The following is a 22,722-nucleotide window of genomic DNA, read 5'->3' as shown; positions in this document are numbered from 1 at the left end:
TTTGTTTTTTTTTTCATTTTCTGTAATAATGATCCATAAAGGTAAAACTAGATCCTAACCCCCTCAAAAAATAAAAGCTGCAATCCAAAACTTTAATTAAAGGTAAAAAAATAAATTAATTAAAATTAGATATGCATGGTTTATCTAAAAGTAGGAAAAACTAAATATACTTTCATAATAGATTATCAGAATTAGGACTCACTCATTTACAATTAGGAGGCAAGTGAAAGCATGCAATTAAATCCATTCGTCTCCATCTGCCTGCAAGCCTAATTTTAGCTAAATCCCTTCTGGTGCTCTAAATCTGAACTCTCAAATTATGAGCTAAACAAAAGAGTTAGAAAAGAAACCCAGTGGGTTATTTTTACATCAACTGTGCAACTATTTGAGTGCATTAACAAAAGCAAGCCCTGAATTATCCTCCCACTTGAAATATTTTCATATATTTACGTAACATATTGCTGGTTCACATTAATGCAAATGTTCTTGTGTTGAAGACTGTTTGTTCCAATAAATGTTTCCAGTGAAATGTTCCATATCATTGGATTACATCACTTGAAAGATATGAAAATTGTATGACATATGTAATGTGGGCAGATTACAGAGGATTTTCATACCATAAAGCTGAAAGTTAATTGTGACAAGTTTTCCATTTATCAGAGTCCATTTATCATTGCCATGTGCATTTATATTAAAAAATGTGTACATAAAGGTTTTTCTAACAATCAGAAAACATTATTTAGAAAGAAACCACTTGGAAAGGAAATGCTTCATCCACTGTTTTCTGTTTTGTTTTGGACTGTTTGGTCTCAAAATCAAACAAACAAAAAAGAAAAAAAAAATGTTTTCACAGCCTCCAGTGTTTAGCACAGAGACACTGCTAGATGTCAATGAGCACAATTTTCCACAGTGTCATCTAGATGTAGCTTGAGCTAACAACTAACACATCAACTCGATTTAACCCACTAAACACACCCACAAGTGCAGGTTTGACAACCTGCCTGCCACCCTGTAATTCCACAAAAACAAGCGGATGAAATGTGTTTCAATAAAAACAAATGCCACACAGACATATTTGCTCCGGCAGAGCCAAAACAAACTGAACGCAGCTGACGACAAACTCTGAACATGTTTTTAGAGCGAGAGGGGTCACATTGTTGGAGATGCTGCCATTCTCAAAAACAGTACTCCTCACAAAGGTATGCAAGTTATTTACCATCCTGTCCGTTTTCTCTTTAGGCAATTATCCAAACACACACACACACACACACACACACACATACAAGTACATACACTGTAATCTCCAGCTAAGCCGTAACACCCAGCTGGGCATGAAAGTGGCCTGCTCGGCACATTCCGCTGTAGAGGTACAAACACACACGGCGAGACATAACAGCATCCGAAAAAAAAGACTAAATGAGTTTGACATGTGAGAAGGTCAGGGATGTGTGTGTTCCTGTGGGCAGCACAATCAAAACCGCTCATTAGGTTGTCTTTACAGAACATTTAAAGATATTAAATTTGACTTAGAAGACCATTTTGAGTATTTTGCCTTTTTTTTTTCTTAATTCATATCGCTATCTCATTGTTTGTCTGCCTGACATCTGGTCAGAGCAGTCTAAGCTATTTGTATGGGCTTTGGGTATGAAGGTGTCCTTTAAGCTTAACACTTTGCTGTTTCTATGTTTAAAACACTTTATTTAAAGTAGGACAGGAAGGAACTCCAGAGTAGTTCTTGTTTTACAGACGAAGCCTCTCATACAAGTGCCTAGCAAAGATAGTACCACAACTCACTAACCAGAGTTTGCTAACAAGGCTAATGTTAGCGTGTTGAATTCAATTCAAAAGTACTTTTTTTATCCCAATGGGAAAAGAAATTTTCTTGCTAATCTACCTCACTTACGTTTAGTGCTCCTCTTTAAATTTATGTCTGGCAGAAGATGTTCAAGTGAGGGATAAAGTCTCCTTTAAACTATGATGACATTTTAGGTATTTTATGAGCTTTTGAGATTGCTTAATAGAGATTTTTTTTTTTTGTCAAGCTGACTGACAAAGCATGGACGTTAGCCTCTCCTTATCATAATAATCAAAGACAGAACTATTTGTACTCTGACACTGATTGTCCTGATTTCTTAACCAAGTAAAAAGGACTGCTGGAACTAAAATAAAACTCACAGGTGTCGTGATGCTGAGGACACAATTAGCTTGCATTGTGAAATCCTTTAAGCATCAACATTTTTGTTCAGAAATAGGACATTTACAATAAGTGTTTTGTAATAGCTACAGTGTTTACTCATACATATCCACCTTTCAAAAATGTTCTGGTCATGCTCAGACAAGTCAAACTTTTTTTTTAGCTGATGTCACGATCGGTTTTCAGTTGTTACACCCAAACAGAAGCACAGGGTGCGACTGGATGAAAAATCTATGGTTAAACATCACAAACAAAAAATCTAAGAGGAATTTAATGACAAAGATGGAGATTTCATGAGGAGAAGATGTAAATATAATTACAGTGTTCATATCAGCGTGTCTAACTGGTCTATTCAGTATGTCTGGATGAAAATGTAGTTGAATGAAGCTTGTGTTCATATTTAAATGTCACATAATGCAAATATACAGATAATGTAAAACCATCCAAAGTGACAACTGACTGCCTGTTGACCTAAGAAATTAAATAAAATCCATTTACTGTAGCAAGCACCTGGAAAACCAATCAATAAACATCACTGTATGCCAATATGTGGCATCATTATAGCATTTTAAAACCGGACATTTACTGGACGGCTTATCTTGCAACACTAACTACCAATAAACATATAGTTATGTTTACATGAGGTCTAATTTGAGCTCATAAACTGATATATATGAAATGGATGTTTAACTAGCAAAGAGTTCAGGGGAACATAGCATTCAGGAGAGCAAACAGTAGGTTTAACAGCACTTGGCATTCATGAAAGATGGCATTAATATTATTATTAATAAAAACAAAAACATTTAGAGACTACTAACTTGAAGTCAAGTCAGTAGTTTTCATACCAATATTTAGTAAAAATGCTACAGAAAACAGCAGAACACATACAAGAGATTCCTAAGAATTTGCATGAGTAAAAAAACTCTTATGGTTGTTAGAAACACAGACAGCTTTGGGGGCAAAATGCAATACCTAATTCCTTAATTAAAAAAAAAAGCTGACAGCTATGAAACAACTTAAAAAAACAAAACCGCCATTCAAAACTTCCAAAGAACAGTTCAGTAACCAGGCTTTATGTTTGTCATGTGCAGAAACAACCACAGCTCTGTCTTAGCGCTTAAATTCCCATAAGATTTAAGATGTTTTACAAATACAGGGAGGCAGTGCGTGACCGACAGCATGAGACATTTTTTTTTTCCATCGTAGATAATCTTAGACGTGAAACATTCTGGCAGCTAAATGACTTATGACATGAAATTCGGAGAGAAACAGGAAAGCAAAACTCATCCCTTGAGGGAAGAATGCATCATTGATTCTAAAAACTGCTTGTGAACTCTCTAATAGGAAGAAAATACATTTATAGTGACTTGCAAAACCATTCGTGAAAAAATTAAAAAGAGCATGCAACAACTGAAAACCTAGCAAGACATGCATGTTTACCTAAGCTGACATGCTGGGAAAGAATAGTATTTATCTGCTAGAGCTGAAAGAGTGACAAGAAGAAGCCACAAGCTATGTTTCTATCCAACTATCACGCAAATTTTAAGATAACTTTGGGAAATGTTGCAAAAAAAAGTAAAAAGCTAATCAGATGTGATTCCATCTACTGGTTTGGAGCAACTCAACCAGGCTGTTGATGCTACGCTGGCTGTAATTTGGACGTAGAGGTTACAAAATGAACCACACATCTCACAATAAAGAGCCCAGCGCTCCCATCCTGTCCTGGAGGGTCTCTCGTCAGTCACTCTATGCTACAATCCTCCTCTCCATGCTGGAAATTTGGACCTTGAATTTTTCTGAGTTTTGTGCCTTTAATGGGGAAAAGACTCACCTGTGGATGGTTAAGTTTGCTACGTCAGAACTTATTTGGCAAATATGTTTCCATCCCCCATTATGTGAATTAATTCTCTTTCGGGACAGAACAAAAACTACTTCATGCTAGCATAAAAACCACTTCAACCACTCAAAATGTGACTAATTTACAGTAATAGAAACACGGTTACTGTTGAAAGAACAAACAGAGGTGGTGGCAGAATCATGCTGTGTAGATTCTTCATGCTGATACGGGGGCATGGAAATTGATTAGAGTTGATTGGAAGATGGAGAGAGTAGTTCACAGAAAACCTGGTAGCAATAAACATGAGGCTGAGGTAGAGACTCATCTTTCAGCAGGAAAGTTACCCTAAATTTATAGCTACAGCTGCAGTGGAATGGTTCAGATCAAAAGTCAATCAAAGTCCCGACTGACAGAATTTAGATAGTATGCATCATTTTACCTCAATTCTGTGGTAAGAATTTGCAGAACTTGAATATTCCTATCGCAGGTAAATGTATGTCACCGTTTTGACACAATCATGTGGGCAAAATAGGAAAAATTACAAATGGTTATCCTTCCACTTCACAATTGTGCACTTGGACCTTGGACCATAAGAAATCTAAGGAAACAATCTGACCCTTGTGGTTGTGATGTGAGAAAAAAAAGTGAGTACATGTTTTTTTGGGGTTTTTTTTTTTTTTGCAAGATAGGTAGTTACAACTTCCTCCTACATTACAAAGCTAATTAAAAGAACTCAGCATCATTTTAATTGGCAGTTTCCACATGGTCAAACAAAAGAACTCCTTATGCTTCAAGCTGTCTGAGCCCTTCACTAGGTGTGTGTATGTGAATGTTTCACTGTTAAACCAGTGTAGAATAGTAAAACACTTCTGTATCCTGTGTTAAATGTCTCTTCCACATAGTTATGCCTCATTTCAAAAAGAATGTAGATGCACAATTAAGCACAAAAAGAACACCAGCAATTTATTCTGAAACTGTACTGTTAAATGCAGATTATACGCTGTGGGATAAATTACACTGTAAAAGGACAAATGATGGCATAAAGAGCTTTTGGGAGAGTTCCTAAAGCAACTGATGAAAGGCCCCACAAGATTAAGCGGAATGGGTAAAGTATTATTGCATCTGCTCTTGAGTTAAAAGCGTAGTATTTAGCCAACAAGCCTAAAAGCCATTTGCAATCCAGAGAAATAATTATGTCACATTTTTACCACTTTGCAACACGTGTGGAGATAATACAATGGATTATATGATGGATTTGAGCCACCGTTTGAAAGCAGCACCGAAGCAAAAAACACTCTGTATTTAGGGTAACGTTGACTGTTGTCAGGCATTTTTAATTAATCATCAATGTACTTTTTTGTTTCTTCTCTTTAGAGGCTCCGGCCACCCTCCCCCAATACATCTCTCTCCAAATGTTTTTTTTTGTTTTTTTTCCACTTTTTCCTCTCTTAAATTCCTATTCCCCCTCTGTGGCGCTAACACCCTGCTTCAAATTATCCTGAGTTATTTGACTTACTTTACTACCTCGAGCAATAAACAAGATGTCTCCCAAAAACTCGACGTGAATCTTGCACATTGAGACATAAAACACCGTAAACATGCTCCTACATAAGAGATCCATGCTGCTTCGACTCTATGTTTTAGATTTGCATGTCATTACATGCATGCTCTGGTTGTTATGGCACCATCTGTTACCAATAGCCAAAATAAAGAGCAATCATTGTGTTTCTTCCAGCTGTGTTTCTACAAATGCTACTTTTAATTGTCTGTGCACGAATAGCTTCTCATTTTTTTTGTTTGTTTTTTTCCCCCAAATATTTTGCAATGTCTTCTTAAATATTCTTCAAGATCTAGTTCAGCGAATGTTCAGCTGTAGCTTGGATATGTTTCTCTGGTGACCCCTGTATCGAAGCAGCTTCGGGTTTGTTTTGGCAAGAGAAAAACGAGCAACTCCACCGCTTTCAATAGGCTCATTATTAAAGCAATGTTCCCTGAACTTTCCTCAGCCTGCATTTCTACGACCACAACGGGGTTCATAAAACCAGCGTGGCAAAGTCAGAAAACCGCAACGTGGCATGCACGAGTGTTAACCTTCTGTTTTTATGGTGTGAGTGTGCAAGCCCCCTCCACACACCGGAGGCTTTACACAGTGCTTTGCTGTGTTGTGGCCTATGCAAGGCTTAAACTATAACAGTGCTGTGCAATACTTTCCTACCTCTTTTTGATTGTCTCACACTGTCTCAACAGGTTTTACTGGGATTTTAAGTGATAGACCGGGGCTTTTCAAAGTGTGAGGTGTGCAATCCATGGGGAGCGCCAGAGTTCATTGTGGGGGGGTTGTGACATGAGGGGAAAAATAAATCTACCTGAAAAAGTCACTGCAAACATTTACCAAACTTTACCAAGCCTATTTCCAAACAGAATGGAAATAAACTTGGTAGTTCCTAAAACTCTGTTAAGGAGACAGAGTCTTGGCCAAGCAAAGCAATAAAAAAAAGAATAAAGTATGACCATGATTATTTAATATTTGGAGTTTAATGGGCTGGATCTGAAGATTTAAACCAGCTCTAGTTCAAGCACTATCTTGAGGATAGTCACATTACAAAAATGAATGTGATTTTTGATGGCAGTAACACCCGGTGAGGCCTGTTTTTTCTTACACTACCTAAAATACCCAAATCTCAGGTTTGTCAGCTGTCAATCTAAAGAGAGCTGTGCAGATTGGCTGTATGCCCAACAATGGAAGTAAGGAACACTGTCGATGTCAGCTTCTGCGGTAATGCTAAGACACTTTCCACGGTGTATGTTAATGCATAATGTATGTTGTGGTGGTGTTTGAACCATCAAAATCGGCAGTTATTGGAATTTTTAGAGGGGGGATTTTAGCTATTTATGTGGGAACTTTGATCCCTAATCCCTGTGAATACCACGGGTCCACTTTATATAAATATAAATACTTGTGCAAAACAATGTACATGTGCTTAACTAATTCCAAATAAAAATAGTTGATTAGTTTACTGGCTTATTACATACTATCATCTTCTTAATGTTTTTCCTAATTTTCTCTCGGGCTGCATTACAACAAAAAACAGACAAAGTGTAATTATTACCTCAGCACAACCTTGAATAATTCAGAGTTTTTAATTTGTCCTGTAGCTTTTGTTTTTCCTTGTGTTCTGAGTTTTTACAGGAAGAGGCGGAATAAAACAACAGGAGAGCATCCTGTGCGATGCTGCTGATCGGCAACCCATGAATAATGTTCCCTCCTCAAGGACCGAACAGCATGGCTTATCATTTATTGTGTTCTGCTGAAAGGTGGGGAAAAGCAGTCTGGTCTCCAAATGCTTGTTGCCAAAGTGAAACAGCTCCAGTGAGAGGTTTTCATGTTGACGAAACACTTTTCGTTTTGAAACTTGATAATAGCCCACTAGCGTTCTGAGCCTCCATCTTCCATCTCTGTACAATGTCTGTGGCTGTAAATCTAACACAGATGCCAACTCAGCTCAGTCCATTTACACATACACACAAACAGAGAGAGAGGGCTCAGTCATTCAGTCTGTCAGTAATACGGGTAGCAGAACTAACAGAATAAATCATTTTCCACAGCAGGGGCCTCGCATGAACAAAGAGCCTGTGTTTCGGTGTGTGTGTGTGTGTGTGTGTGTGAGTGCATGCTCTATTAACGTATTCCTTGTACAAATTATTCATCTTCCATGCATTAGAGGCACAACATTTCAACAAAAACAGAGGCGAGCAATAGCAGGGAACCATTTTTCTCCCCTGAATCAGGAATTTTCTGCAGATTTATCTTGCTTTATCAGAGCATAGAAAAGAGTTGGGCAAAACTTTTTCACCAGGAGATGAGAAGGACTGCACATCCATTCAATTCCCTAAAACCTTCCCTATATGTGCTTCGGTAATTTATCAGAGACCAGTAGGTTTCAAAATAGAAACCAGTGCTAAAATAAAACAAAATAATAACAATGAGTATAACGCAATTTTGGAAAAGTTTCAGTTTTAGATAAATTAATACTCAGAACTGTTATCATGACATGTTTCCAGCTTAGACTCTATGCCATCTGCTGCTCTTACCAGGTGTGGGCTCACTCTGACAGAACGAAGCATCTCCCTGCAGACTCTGAAATGTTCTGCACGTGTCAAGATTGGCCACAAATCTTCTTTGCGAGGACGCCAGACTGCGTGCTCAATAACAATTCCACAGGCGTCCTCTGAGATGCAACCTGACGGCAATTCTTTGACAATTGCGCTGGTTCCTGCAGACACCGACTTGATCACCTAATGGAAAGAAATGAGGAAGCATTTGAGAATAATTTTTAAAAATCTATTAATTAAAGACATACAAATAGATAATCAGAGACATCATCAAACTTGCTTTATCTTGAGCGCATTTGTTAGTACACAAACAAAAATATCAATGTATTTTATTGAGATATGTGGTATTCCAACACAAAATAGCAAGAAGTTTTGAGTTGGAAGGAAATGATTGCTTTGTTTTTAATTTTCTACCACTAAAACCATGTAAGTGTGGTGTGTATTTGTATGCTTGATTCAAGACCTAAATGAACCACCTTTCACAGCAATTACAGCTGCAAGTCTTTTGACTTATACCTCAACCAGCCTTATGCATCTACAAAGTTAATTTTTTGCTTATTGTTCAAATTTGTGCAAACTAAGATTCCATGGGATTTTCTATTGGATTCAGTTCTGAGAATTTTAACAAATTTTTATCTGTTTTATGTACACAAGTGGACAAATGAACCTAACGCTCTTTTAAACTTCACAGCTATTTAGTGTGGCTCATGGTCTTCATTATGCTGTTTTCTCACTGATGTTCTCTAACAAACTTTCACAGAACCGTTTGATTTATGCCACAAGAAAAACATGCATAGTTTGGAGTCTTTCTACTAACTGGCTGACTTCTAAAGACAATGTGCTGTACTGAATTTTCTTTAGGGGTAGGACTGCATGCAACATTTTTTTTGGAAGAAAAGAATGATGTCTCAGAATTATGAACTACTTTTTGGAGAGAATCCAGAAACTACAATACATTTTGTAATAATGTAAGAAAAGTTTAAGGGGTATGAATGATTTTTCAAGGGGCTATCCATAAAAAAAAAGACTGTAAATACCTTCTCATTATTCTTGCAGTAGCGCCTCACCAGCACAGTGGAACGTTTTTTACTGTCAAACTCTCTGCTATCTGACAGGATGTCTCCCTCTTCCTCACCACTGCTGTTGCTCCCACTGTTGCAGATTGTGGCCCCTCCTGCGGATGCTTCCAGTGCTGTTGGTATCATTTCCAGAGACGGACTTTGAGAGAACACTTTATCCAAGGAACATTCTTTAATCTTGGGCCTTCTATTTAGTCTCTCTAAACTCGAATATCCATCTTTGAGGTGGTACAGAGAAATGTGACCGTTCTTGTGATGCTTGCGGAGGCAGAGTTGGGGAGAGCCGCAGGGAGAGGAGGCCAAAGAGCTCGGCTCACTGGAGGGACCACCCTAATAGGAAAAGGTTGCACAACAGAATATAAAACACTGGTGCAGTTTTCTGAAATGCTAAATGAGTCACAAATTAAGATTAAATTGAATTAAAAACGTTTGGACTACCTTACGAAAAGCCAGGAAGGACACAGGCACGCTCCCACGGCGTAGGTAACAATGTTGAACAGGACTGGAGCCGGGGCTAGGACTGTGCTGAGGGTTGTCACATAAGCAAGAATTCATACTTCTTTCAAAGCTAGACATGCCACAGGAGCATGGACTACTGGTAGATTTGTTTCCACCTTCATTCATATTATCTTCTGCACTGTCCAGGAACATAGGTCCTTCTGAATTATTCCTACATGTCGTAGTTTTTCTTTCAACATGTTTAGCAGTTGAGACTTCCTTCAACACTTTTTCTTTGGGACTGATGACTTTTAAGTTGCACTTGTACTCTTCACAATGTTTGTCCAAAAAAGTCCCTTTGACATCGTCACACGACGGCTTCCTGTGGAGGAGGAGTGAAGGACAGCTCCGCTGCTTTGAGAGCCACTGCTGGGCAGAGCTCCGCCTTGCTTCCTGCAGATTAGTTGCATATTTGTCGTGTTTGCTGGGTCTGCTCCCACTGGATAGAGGTGAAACATGGTGGAATGCTGCTGCAGAGCCAACTTTAGTTTGGTTTCCCTCAGTGGCCATCTCCCTGTAGACTTCTGATCTGTTGTTAATCTCTCTGCAGTTTTAACAAAAAAGTTGATGACACTTCAGAAGGAAAGAATAAATAAGACGGTCTGGTTTACATCAATTAGCAAATATGCAAATAAAGACATGAATATCTTTATTGAAAGAAAGGACAGACTTTGTCATCAAACTATTCAATGTTCAGGTTAAATTTAGCTATTTCTGCTCCAATTCTGACCAGCATTGTTACTTTGATGCCAGCAAATGTATGCTCTCAATTTCTCCAAAAGAAAGTTGCCAAAATATTTTATGAAAGGGAAGCATCCAGTAATGGTAAAACTGCTCCTTTTCGCCATGTAAATCAATTCATGTTTTAATTAGTCCAAGGACAACACTTGTCACACCACTCAAACACTTTAAGGCTGTCAATAATTACTTTTCATAAATATAAGAAGCAAGTTTCAAAACTCAATTGTGTGGATTTGTTGTATGTTTGACTTGGAAACAAATACAAAGAAAAAGGATGTTGTTATCTGATAAACTTCATGCTCACAAACATCATCTATATTCACCTCAGTTTGGCTTGTCAATCCGTGATCAAGCTTTAGCCACGTTATGAACTTTGTACTTTATCGTCACTCAGCTCCAGCTTGTTCCTTCTTTTAAATTCACAGGTCTAAATGTTTCAGGCATAAAATGTTTCCAACAAATACAATGTTTCCAACAAAAAGCATGTTTTCGATGGTTGAGGATAGATCCGTCCTCCCAGCTTGTTTACACTTTCTGTTTCGATGACCTCTCTAGCAAAAGTTCTTGCTACTCCCTTTTTCTCTGTTTCCAGTGAACAACCACATGTACATTTTTTTATATTTCCAGTGATTTATTTTCTCCCAACAAAATTATAAAACTGGTGTCATTACAGACACATCAAAATCATCCACATATTAGTAACTTCTACTTCAGAGGGTGTGACAAAAAACTCTTTTGTCTTGTTCTAGAAATTGTCTTCCCCTTTGAAAGCCAATACATGTACTTGTTTCATACTCTAAAATTTTTTTGTTTCCTGATTCTAAAATGTACTGTATGCCTTTAAAAGATGTGACATTTCAAACATTGATCATACATGAATGTTTTTCATAAATAAAAGTTGCGGGTTTTAAGCTAACACAGGGAAAACACATTTTTCTACATTTTACATAAAATACAATTACTTATTTTAGATAAATATATTGGTCTGCATGGGAACAAATAGTAATGTCAGATACCAGTGACCTCTGAAGATCCTGAGACAGCATGTCTATAAACAGTGTACTCTGTGCATGTGTTGTGGAAACAGAAGCTATTGCAGCTGCACAAACCAGCTGATTAAAAAAAAAAAAACTTACCGAGGTGACCATGGAGGATGGAGGAATTTCCTTGATAGTGTGGTCGCAGTCACAGCTTACAGGGCCACATATGTGCATCAACTCTGGCTAAATCAGGATATAATTCAGATCCATGGTTTTCCTGCTGCAGACTGATGGGAAAGCAGAATAAAGAAATTCAACTGTTATTACAGCCTTATGTTTAATTAGAAAACAAAACATAACTTAGTCCTATTTAGCTCTTCCACTCTCACCACTATAAGAAACAAATAAGGTAAGGCAAAAATTTGAGAAAAATATTACAACCATCTGAATTCACTAGAAACGTCTCCATCAAAAATCTATAGAAGCACAGACCGGAAAGCAAATCCAGCTTGCTTCAACCTACAAGTGCACACATTTTATGACTTTAAAAAATGGCCAAAATCTAATGTTAAGGAAATAAAACATGGATGTGAAAAAAAAGCATATTGGTCAAGTATAATAATTGGTATGAAAATATCACTATTAGTTATCCCAGTTTCTAAATATAAGTCTTAGCAACAGCCACACACAAACCCACGTTGGTCAATTTTAACTCTAGAACGCCAGAAGCAAGGGAAAAAAATCCTTCTTCTTTGTCCACGGCATTGACAGGCACTGTTTTTGGAGACATCACATCAAAACCCAGCATTTCTAGCACAAATTGCTAAAACAAACAAGAACTACATTGGCACTGTTTGCATGGAAAACCTTTTCTTCACTTATTCTGTTTGTAAATTAAGTGACCCAGAGCTGTCTCACAGTATTTTACCTGTAAGAATTAAACACATTTTAAAACACCCATATTAACCTACAGCATGCACAAATACTGATTGTGTGGTTCTGGGGCTTCTACAGTGGCCAACAATGATTTTGTGAAAAAAAAGAAGAAAAAAACCTGAAAGCTTATAATTACAATGACCAGTTCACAGTTTCCTGCCAAAACGTGTGGGCCACAGCTGGAATGTGGGCCTGGCCGAAAGAGGAAGGGCTCTCCAGACATGAGGTGTGGGTTTTGCATGATAGAAAGGAGACAAACAAACACATCAAGGTGAGGATGTGTGCTGACTTTTTTCAAGGCTCTGTGCTACATTCATAGAGTCTGTCAAAGAATCGAAACAGACAAGTACTCCTTTCAGAAAAAAAATAAATGTGACACTTCATCTTCAAAATAAATCTCTACTTCCAGTTAAATAGAGGCTTTTCAATTAAATGGATTGCTCACAAAGAGATAACCTTTGGCCAGAAGATAGCACCACTTAAGCAATCAGTGACAAAACAATAATCCCAGCAAACTGCATGATGAATCAACAGAGACGGGCGCATTCCTAATTATACAAATTTCACAAAATTAATTATCTTCTAAACAGTTTAGGAATACAAAAAACTGCCTGTGGAGAGTAAAGGTTTGTTGGAGTTGAGCTGTTTTGTATCATAACTGTTTTTTCTTTTGCAATCACTTTTAAAAACACACACACAAAAAAACAGAGATCAGAAATCAGACACAAATTCCCAAATGCAGTAAATTTCTCAGAATTTTATCTGATTTCATGGAATATGCAGGTTGCACAATGTCCTGTTTGAAGCTCATTTCAGCTAAGATGTCAGAACATGAAACATGTTTAAGAAGAGCAACATTTGTGACATTTGAAGAAGACTGAAAACAAACATTTTGGATTCATATCACAGAAGACTAATTAGCGAGTTATCTTTTGGAAAAGTTGACCAGAGAAAGCAGTGAAAACTAAATGTGCTTCAGAGAACCAACAGGTGCAACCTGTTTCATGAAATGCTAGCAAAACAACCTGCCTGATAGTCAGGTAGTCATAACTACCTTGAAACATAAAGACTCATGATTTGTGCCCTAAATCATTCTTTTTAACCTGTCTTTCTGGAAACCTGTATGGACATGCCATTAATCCAAGTTACCTGGAATCATGTTTGGTACAAATAATTTTGCTGACACCTACCTTAGGCGTATTATGAAAACCACGTTTAAAACCACTGAGCACGTTACGCACAGCAAACAACACACTGCAAAGAATACTGACATGTGTGTGAGCTTGTGTTGTCATTGTCCTGATGTTGTTTAAGATGGAAGGTGACACATGGTATGACAGGAACCCGCTCGATTATGGGTTAAGAGGACAAACCTACGGAAGTGTTTTAGCTATCTGAAGCACACTGCAGTTTTCACTTCTGCGGAGGCAAGCTGAGCAAATATTTAAATCTCTGAAATTAAAACGTGATAGACTTTCAACATGGAAAGATCTCTTTTGATGTTTGGCATTGGTACATTATCCAAGTGACTGGTATTATTGCTTAAAATTATTTCCAAATCAAAGAAGGTAATGACCAGCTTTCTTTATGATACCATGAAAAAAAACATGGTCAGTTATGGTGATGAATGCACTCAACTTTCCAGATAGTAAACCTAAAAAAAACATCTCGCACATGTTTAAAAGTGGCTTCTGCTATCAGCTGAACTTTGACCCCGCCTGGGAAATCAAATGGCTCTTCCAGGCTAAATCTCAGCCCAAGGCTAGAACGGTAGACAGACATGTGCAAACACACCCATTGACTGGAAACCAGGTCACACAGAGTAAAGTGCACTGACCAAGAAAATGTTCAATCACTTCTACTTCACTTCTCACATTATATACAGGAACATCAAGCAGATACAAGAACTAGTACTGGGGCAAATTTCAGTTTCAAAATCTCTTAAATCTTCTGATATAGCTTTTAGGCAAAAAATAAATACTACTTACATGGCATTGCATTTTCTCTGCCTGACTCCAAACCTGATTTTAAAATCTCCTCTAGTCAAGGTGTTTGGAAAAAGCCAAGTTCTCTGATTATGGTATTCTTGTTAATCTACAAGAGTGTGTGAGTGTGTCAGAGAGAGACTGAGATTAAAAAAATACAAGGAATGGACCTTCTAAGGCAAGTTCAGCGACCAATGAACATGAGATTGTTTTAAGTTTCCACATTAGTCACTGATATGATTAAAGTACAGCCCCAGACATCAAGTTTAGCATCTTGAAAAGGAGTCAAAACCGCCTTTGATTGCCTGACTACCTGTGCCAGAACACATCACAGAGATGATGGATAAAAAGAAGTCAAATATCAAATAATAAAGCCTTGAATCAAATCCGACAGCAAGACAAAAGCCATAGTTTATTTTTCAACCCAAGACATTCAACTACTGTCCGTTTACAATGGGGAGCCTTCTGGTATTCTAATGAGTAATTTGTTTTAATGAGTTTGTATTTCAGGAGGTGAAACCCTGGCCTAAATCACTGTTTATCCCCTCAATAGGGGGACTTCTCTCTCACATGAAAGGCTTTTTTCTAATGCTCATTCAGCAGGGATTATTTCCCTCCAACTCATCCAAACGATGACTCAAAGCCTGGTATGTGATTAGACCCACCCTCACACACAGCACAGGAAAGTAAAGCATAATCAACAAGCGGCTGTGGATGAAAACTTCACACTGCACAGTCGTGAATAGTTAGTTCCAGACTATTGTCAACATAACACAATCAGCGTTCAAAAAGATGTAGGGAGAGCTGCATTAAAGCTTGACTGAAACGGCTTTTATCCCCCAAATTACTCCACTAAATACTTCATGCAAAGATTTAGTTTAGGATCAGGAACATTCCTGAAATGTAATAGGCAGGTCAGGGGAGGTAGGAATTCCCTTTTTCTGTTCTGCAAAACTCAGAGCAAGGGAAAAAAATAATACAGCTTGTGGTGTGAGTGGAATTGGAAGAGACTGCTTGAACTCAACTGCAAGCAAATGAGATGCAGATTTCATGGCACATATTATAACAGCCACAAATTCTTTGACACAAATAAAATGAGAGAGTCACAGCTCTGTAAAGCCACATACTAATGCCACTCTTAATCTGACCAAACCATTAAATTGGTAACTTGGAAATGTGCCCTTAAGTGTAAAATGTACTGCAAACTATTTCTTTAAACAATACAAAACCATAATTTTAAAAGAAAGGTTATTGTCCTTAAAGACACATTTTTTCAGAATTATTTTCTTACTATGACTCGACCAGTTTATGTATAATAAACTAGATGCTATTCAGCATAATGAAAACTAAAAAATACAGTTTGGGTTTTTTCTATGAAGCTTGCTGATCCACATTATGGTTATGCATAAATATCTCAATCTGATTTGACCCGGTAGTACCAAAGCAGGGATCAGTCAAGAAAATGTGTCATGTGACTGTAAATGAGTCATATTTCTTAAAGGAATATGACTTACTTTGAAAATGCACAGTGAGGTGAATATATTAACATCCACATCTAGAATAGGATATTTAAATTGCTTTTGTTCAAGAAACAAATTTGTCAACTACTTAACTGAGATACTTAACTTAAAAAAAATCTAATCATGTGTGTTTTGACTAGCTAGCACCACATAATTAAACTAATTCCTTGTTTACAAACATTTGCATAAATCCCTTTGCTATGTTACTCTTAAATAAGAAATTCCTATTTGATAGCCTTTAAAACTGGAGAAAAGATCCACAATGTCCCATCAAACTGTTCCCTGAGATGCCAAATATTTGGTGATTTCTTTCTTTTTCCTCACAAGGCTGCAAAATAAAGATTGGTGGAATATTTTTATAAAATAACAATCACATAAGGTTGTAGATATTTCACTGAGGTCAAGGTTGTGCTTTTTGTTGTGCATTGTAACCGTTCTCCATGGTTACCTTCATGTGGTTGGATTGTTTGGTCTAATCCAACAGCTATAAACATTTCATAAAGGTTGCTACTCAAACCAGGCACAAAAACAGCTCATAAAACATCATGATGCAGCAACGCAGAGCAAATCATTGACCAGTTTATAGGAGCCCAAATTTGCCAACACGATGAAGGCATATTAAATCGAAGATGATGAAACATCAAAATTCCATCTTTTTGAAGTTAACTTTTATTCTAAATATCCATTAATATGAAAAGTGTGTGTGTGTGTATATTGTGGTTTTATCTTCACTGGCCCTGGAAGCTGCATATTGTGAGACAGACACTCTAGTAAAAGGGATTCTAGGAGCTTTTCTACTTGCTGGTTAAATAATTAAACAAACATATTTCATTATGAACAAGGACTTTCTCTGTCAGTCAAAAAGTAACAGGCTGATTTCATGGGGAGCGCTGCTGCAAACAGAACAGAGTGTTCATGCAAGGGATCTGTAGGACATATGGATTTGATTAGAGGGCAGGGCTGAAAGAGAGGCGGCAATGGAAACTACTCAGAAAAGAGAAAAGTGCCCAGTCTGTAACAAGAGACTGAGAGCAAACTGGATTTTTCAGTGAATGAAGCCTTGAATGGGATGTGTGTGTGAACTTTGTGCATGGAAGATAACTCACACTTAGGAGAAAGCTAAACAAGGCTTCCCCTTTGTCTCAGTGTGAATGTTTGTCTTGAGCAGCCGAGAAAGGGAGGCAACATCACACATGTGCACCATGAATGACACTGGAGTCCATATTATGCTTTGCATATGGTGAAAAACTTACTGCGACCATATGACCAAATATCTGTTTCCTTTCAAAATGTTGTTTTTTTTCTATTAAAATATGGATTCCTTGCTGTTGGAGACAATAATGAGACAGAAAGTCTGTCTTTAGTTCATTTTATTTCATGCTTTTTTTTTTCCTTTTTTGTTCTTAGTATTAAGCAATAACTCCCAGCAAAGAGTTTTAGGTCATTCTTATTATGATCTCCTATAGCCAAAATATATATTTTTGTGATGATGTCAATCAATAAGTGAGATCATGATTGTTTATGAGAAATTCTGACCTTAGTGAAAGACACTGTTGCATTCCTTGGCAAAGCTTTTGACAACCTTATTCTGCTTTAAATGTCTACGAAAATATCAAATAGCAGTCTGTCATTCTAAAGGTTTGCACACTGAAAACATGAGGATTTCAGATCTGGTGCATTTTAAGAGCTCCAGACCAACGTTTTGCACTGATGTGCTTAACAATTTTCCTTAGGTGCACCCAAGTTTTCAACCGCATCGGATTTAACGTTGAAGCCTTACAGGTTGTTTTTTTTTTATCATTACTTTCCATATAGGCAGTATTTAATTGTAAGTAATTAATAATCTAAAACACATAAATTCTTTATTTTATGCTTAATTGAAAATAACTTACAGCCAAAACTGCATCATGAAATATTGATCCAAACAGATGAAAATATCCACTCAACATAAAATCAGCTCAAAAAACAGCACACAAATTCAAAGGAGTGCAGCTTTAACCAAAAGAAAGCGGTTTTCTATTCATCACAACTCACGCTGGGATAATTTGTCACAGTTTAAGTGCAGTGATTTTTGTGGGGTTAACATGGTTTCACTTTAATCCTAATGCTGTTAAATTTGAAAAAATACCCAAAGCATTTAATCCCAACAAGGTTAGTGACTAATCTGCATGTGGCAGCAAAGCAGGTTTCCAACAGAATATACAGCACCCCCGTAAAAGATTCCTTAAACTTTTGTATTTTTAAGTTTTCTAGTTGAAACTACAAAGTTTCATCTATTTCACAGGAATTTTGTGAAGTAAAATACACAAAAATACACTTGTATTATTTCACAATTATGCACTACTTTGAGCATAATTGTGAAATAAGAATATAATAATACATGGTGTGACTTCTTTTTAAATTTAAAAACTGAAATGTGTTGCATACCTTTGTATTCTGCCCCATTAAACCAGTACTGCAATAGCTGCAATTAAGTCTTCCGTGGCATATTTCTGACAGCTTCACTCATTTTGAGACTGAAACTTTTGCCTATCCATCTTTGCAAAGTAGCACAAGTTCAGTCAGATTGGGTTTAGAGAGTCTGTTAGAACTTTCACAAAGATTCTCAGCCTCTAACAGAGTTTCCATCCGGGATTGCCCTGAATTTATCTCCGTTTATCATCTCATCGCCTCAGGCCTGCTTGCCTGTAAGCCCACAAGCAGTTCCTGACAAACTCGACAGTTCGTAAACACAACATGACTGTGTTGTCATCCATTCAGTATGTGGAGTCGCAATACAGCAGAACGAACAAGTCCAACCAGTCATCCCTGTCTGCTGCAGGTTCATCATCAGAACAAACCTTTGCCCTCAATCATTTAGATGCAACATTTCTAAAGAGTAACTGTGTCAACGGATGTTATTGTTTGTTTTATATGTTAGCAAATTTTTTTAAACATTTTACAATTGTTCCTAAACAACTACTTAAATTATAAGTTCAGTTATATAATGCTGTATGGAAGGAGATGTTGGTTCAATTTTAGAGCCCAAGCGTGTCATGCTAATTTATGTTTCAATTATTTTACCAATTAATCTGTTTCAAACAAGGTAAGATATGTAATGGAAACACCACAAACTAATGTCAGTCTGTAAAACATCAGTTTCCGGTAAACGCATAAACGCCATTGCAACAGTGCACACCTCATTATGCGTTTACCGGAAACACAGACCTTCCTTGGCGGTGTAAATACAGGCCTGAAACCTGGACTGTTTTGTTTTTCTCTGTTAGCCAAGTATTACTTCAATTAATACAACTTGCAACATTCCTGGCAAGAAACACAGGTGTTGCTAGGCCTCGTCATCTAGGGAAACTTCCCAGTGGTTTCTGAACAGCAATAATAACTGTTAGAGACTTCAGAGGGGGTCCGTTTCCTTTCTGGCATCGTCCCCTAAATTCATAAACAAAAATATGATATATCTTATGCAAGCAGCACCTATTTCACAGTGTGTTCACTGTTTATGACTGGAATTATTTAGCACACAGTGAGCACAGACTGGTAATCGCTGTCGTCAAGGGGCTGCATTACAGAAATTGGAAGTTTTTGTTTGTTTAAATGTTTTGCATGAGACTTGAAAAATTGAAGTAGTTGCTTTCTGTCTGACCTGTGCCAAGTTCATAATAGTAAAGCGAAGAGAGGATTTTGTCAGGTAAATTGCATGTAGGTTTAGAGTAAGAAACCCAACAGTCATGGTTTTAGACAGTGGAAAGAAGTACCCAGAGAAAACCCATGCATGCACAGAGAGAATATGTGAAATCCATGCACAAAGACCCAGGCTGGGGTCTGAACCTGGGACCTTCTAGCTGCAAGGCACTGATGAAAAACACTGCTCCTCCATGCAACCTGCAAAGGATAATTAATAAATAAAACCTCAGCTGTGGGTTAGGAGATATATATATATATATATATATATATATATATATATATATATATATATATATATATATGTATGTATGTATGTATGTATGTATGTATGTATGTATGTCTGTGTGTGCGTGTGTCAAAAGTGTCCTAATTCAGAATCAATATTTAGAATCAACTGAATAAACATTTAGTTTATTCAGTTATTGAAAATAAAATTAGGAACACAAAAATTCAATAACTAACAAAAATATATATCATTACAAATAGCTATTTATTTAAATGTGCTAATATTAACAGATAGTGACATTTTATATATGCTGAAACAATTTGGCCAAATTTGAAACAAATATTTTAAAATAAAATCATTTAATTTTTTTCTTTAAGTATTTCAGAATTCTATGTAGCAACACGTCATGAATTTATTTAATCTGTCAGTCTTAACTAGCACAGTCACTGGAAGAGGCTGCCATGGACAAGGCACATTGAAGATACGTTTTTGTGACTTACCATTTGGTTGTGCATCTCAAATTAATTTGTATACATTTTAATTTATTTTTTTTTTCTATATGCATTTTATATATACATCTGTTTTTTTTTTGTTTGTTTGTTTTTTGTGTGTGTGTGTGAATGTTTTGTTTCTTGTTTGTTTTCACAATTTGTATTGTCAGACTGTGGCACTTCTGTCCCAGTATAGGGCTAAACCTCCAACGTTAAGCTGGCGACGCCCATGATCTGAGCCCTTTATCTTCAATTTAAAAGTGATTCATCTCTTGCTGGGACAAAAAAGATACTAGTTCCCCCGGTCATCCAAGGCAACCCCCAGTGTAAACACTGACATCACCTGTCAAAGTTTAAAACTGACACCACCTGCTGTTAGGATGACAGAGATAGCTGTCCCCGGCTATACACCACATGAAAACATGAAAGTTTGGGCAAAATTAAAAGGCACATAATCTGGCGGGGACATTAATATAACCGTAGCTCTTCTTAGCACGTGCTTTTCTGTCATTCTTCTCGCGCGGGGAATCTCGAAAAACCACAAACCACATAAACTCCCGTCATCATCCTCTTCATGAAACTTTCTGTTTCTAGTAGTCAGTCAAACTTGAGGGGGCATACAAGTTGATTCTAACGTACGAACAAACGTTGTTTGAAAGCGACAACTTCAGCGTCCAGCAGCTCTGAGAGAACTTCACTGCCAAACAACTTTTCAAAGCGACCGCTCTCGGAACTCAACGACTCGTGCAAAGAAACGTAATAAAAGTTGTCTGAGGTGGCAGTTCGCACACTTACCCAGCAGTTTTTCTTTAAAATCCGCTCAGCATCAACCAAATCGACACATGAGTTCAGCTCGCTGCTTGGTTGTCTTTGACTGGGACTCTGCTTCACAACCCTAGTAGAGACAGTTGACGCTGCAGCTCGTGCTGATGTGGGACACCTAGCTATCCTCTGTGGTGCATTCACGTGCTCACCGAAGTATTGGAAAATTCAAAATTTTCTTTGAAAAGCTAATCACGAACTGGCTGGTACACACAAAAAGGGCTGTCTGGACGTTTTGAGGTTTAAAGGAGGATTCAGTCAACTGGTGTAAAAGATGAGACGGTGATTCTAAGCAGAGCCAGCCCAGGTCATAAACGGCTGCCAGGGGCCCCCTGCTGTCCTTTAAGCCCTCAAAACACTGGTGTGTCACAGGATGAGGTAGAGATTTAACACTTAAAAATACGATGCTAGCATGACATCGTTTTAAAGTTAAATGAGCAGATTGTTTTTATTTTTCAGACTGTAGTTGTTTACAGCAGAAGAAAAAAAATTCAGCCTTCAGTAAAGTTTTATCAATATAAACACTCTATAAAGTGCTAAAGTCTCACTGCTGAGAAAAATATTTGTTGTTAATGATTTTTTAATAGAATTCTACTGTAAAAAATTCAGCTATCCCTTTATGGAACTGTCTGTGCACTCTCCAGTTGCTATAATAAATAAATTATTTATACTTAAGTACTAGTAAAAGTAAGACTTCTCTTGCTGTTCATGTGTCTTAAAACCAGGAGTCTAGGGTTTCTGGGTTTAATACAAAAGAGATAAAGGGATTAATACTATTCATACTTTTTAAACAATAATAATAATAATAATAATAATAATAATAATAATAATAATAATAATAATAAAGCACCTTAAAATTGATGTACAGGTTAATTTTAAAATCCACTCATTTTCCAACTTATTTTGTGCTCATAGTATGTTATAGGAGTAATTGAAATGTTTCCGACAGCACTTCAAAACAGCTTTGTCTTTCTTCTGTTTAGCAGCATGAACCAGCAGACAGAAGGACAATGACTGTGGTTCTGCAGAAGCCCGCCGTGTGTGAGTGTGTCACTGCATTGGAATGTCTGGTAACCATCCTCATCGTATTCAGTCGTTCACTTCATATCCATCATGCCCTTTACATTGTTCCCTCTGTCATCAATGACTTTTTTTTTCTTGTTTTTACTGCAGAGCTCATTTGCAGTAATGCAAATAAAAGCTTAAGGGTCAGCCACAGCTGTCCTGTGTCATCCACTATCTAGAACACTGAGTGTAACTCATACCACCAAATTGGCTGCATTTCCTCTTAACTGACAGATGAATCTGAAATCGGCCCTGAACTACAAATAATTTATCTGAAAATGGCAAATGACCAATAAGAATGAGTACTTTTATTGCTCTTTTTCAGAAATTCCTTTTCTTATATTTCAGCTTTGGAAAATGGGGGCCTGTTTTCCAAATTGCTCCAGCTCCTCTGATGGGAAGTCTGATGCCATCCAACAGGAATGTGAAGCCCATCCAGTCCCCCAAACTCTCCTCCACCCAGGCACATGCAAACCTTTGGGAATCCCCCTTTCCTGATTAAAAAATGGAAGGGTGGGGGGGCTTCTCACTCTATCTAGGATTTTTTTTTTCAC

The 22,722-nt window shown here is 37.3% G+C and overlaps 1 protein-coding gene across 3 annotated transcripts in view; it reads right to left on the bottom strand.

The window, feature by feature from the left end:
- The window catches only part of plce1 (phospholipase C, epsilon 1), an 80,011-nt gene extending 58,759 nt beyond the window's left edge, over positions 1–21,252 (bottom strand). Inside the window, exons 1-5 of one of the 3 annotated variants that reach the window (XM_088016416.1) lie at positions 21,077–21,252; positions 11,599–11,729; positions 9,662–10,265; positions 9,182–9,553; positions 8,124–8,327 (exon numbers count right to left, since the gene is read on the bottom strand). In XM_088016416.1, the coding sequence (XP_087872542.1) occupies positions 8,124–8,327; positions 9,182–9,553; positions 9,662–10,231 (1,146 nt within the window). In that variant the 5' untranslated portion in view covers positions 10,232–10,265; positions 11,599–11,729; positions 21,077–21,252. The remainder of the gene's footprint in view (positions 1–8,123; positions 8,328–9,181; positions 9,554–9,661; positions 10,266–11,598; positions 11,730–21,076) is intronic. The other 2 variants (XM_088016415.1, XM_088016417.1) reach the window with 2 other exon arrangements.
- Positions 21,253–22,722: the final 1,470 nt, after the last annotated feature.

Source organism: Poecilia mexicana, unplaced genomic scaffold (genome assembly GCF_051168715.1).
Source record: "Poecilia mexicana isolate PSO_F unplaced genomic scaffold, ASM5116871v1 scaffold_19, whole genome shotgun sequence".
In the NCBI taxonomy this organism is placed as follows: Eukaryota; Metazoa; Chordata; class Actinopteri; order Cyprinodontiformes; family Poeciliidae; genus Poecilia; species Poecilia mexicana.
This window is presented reverse-complemented; position numbering and strand designations above follow the sequence as displayed.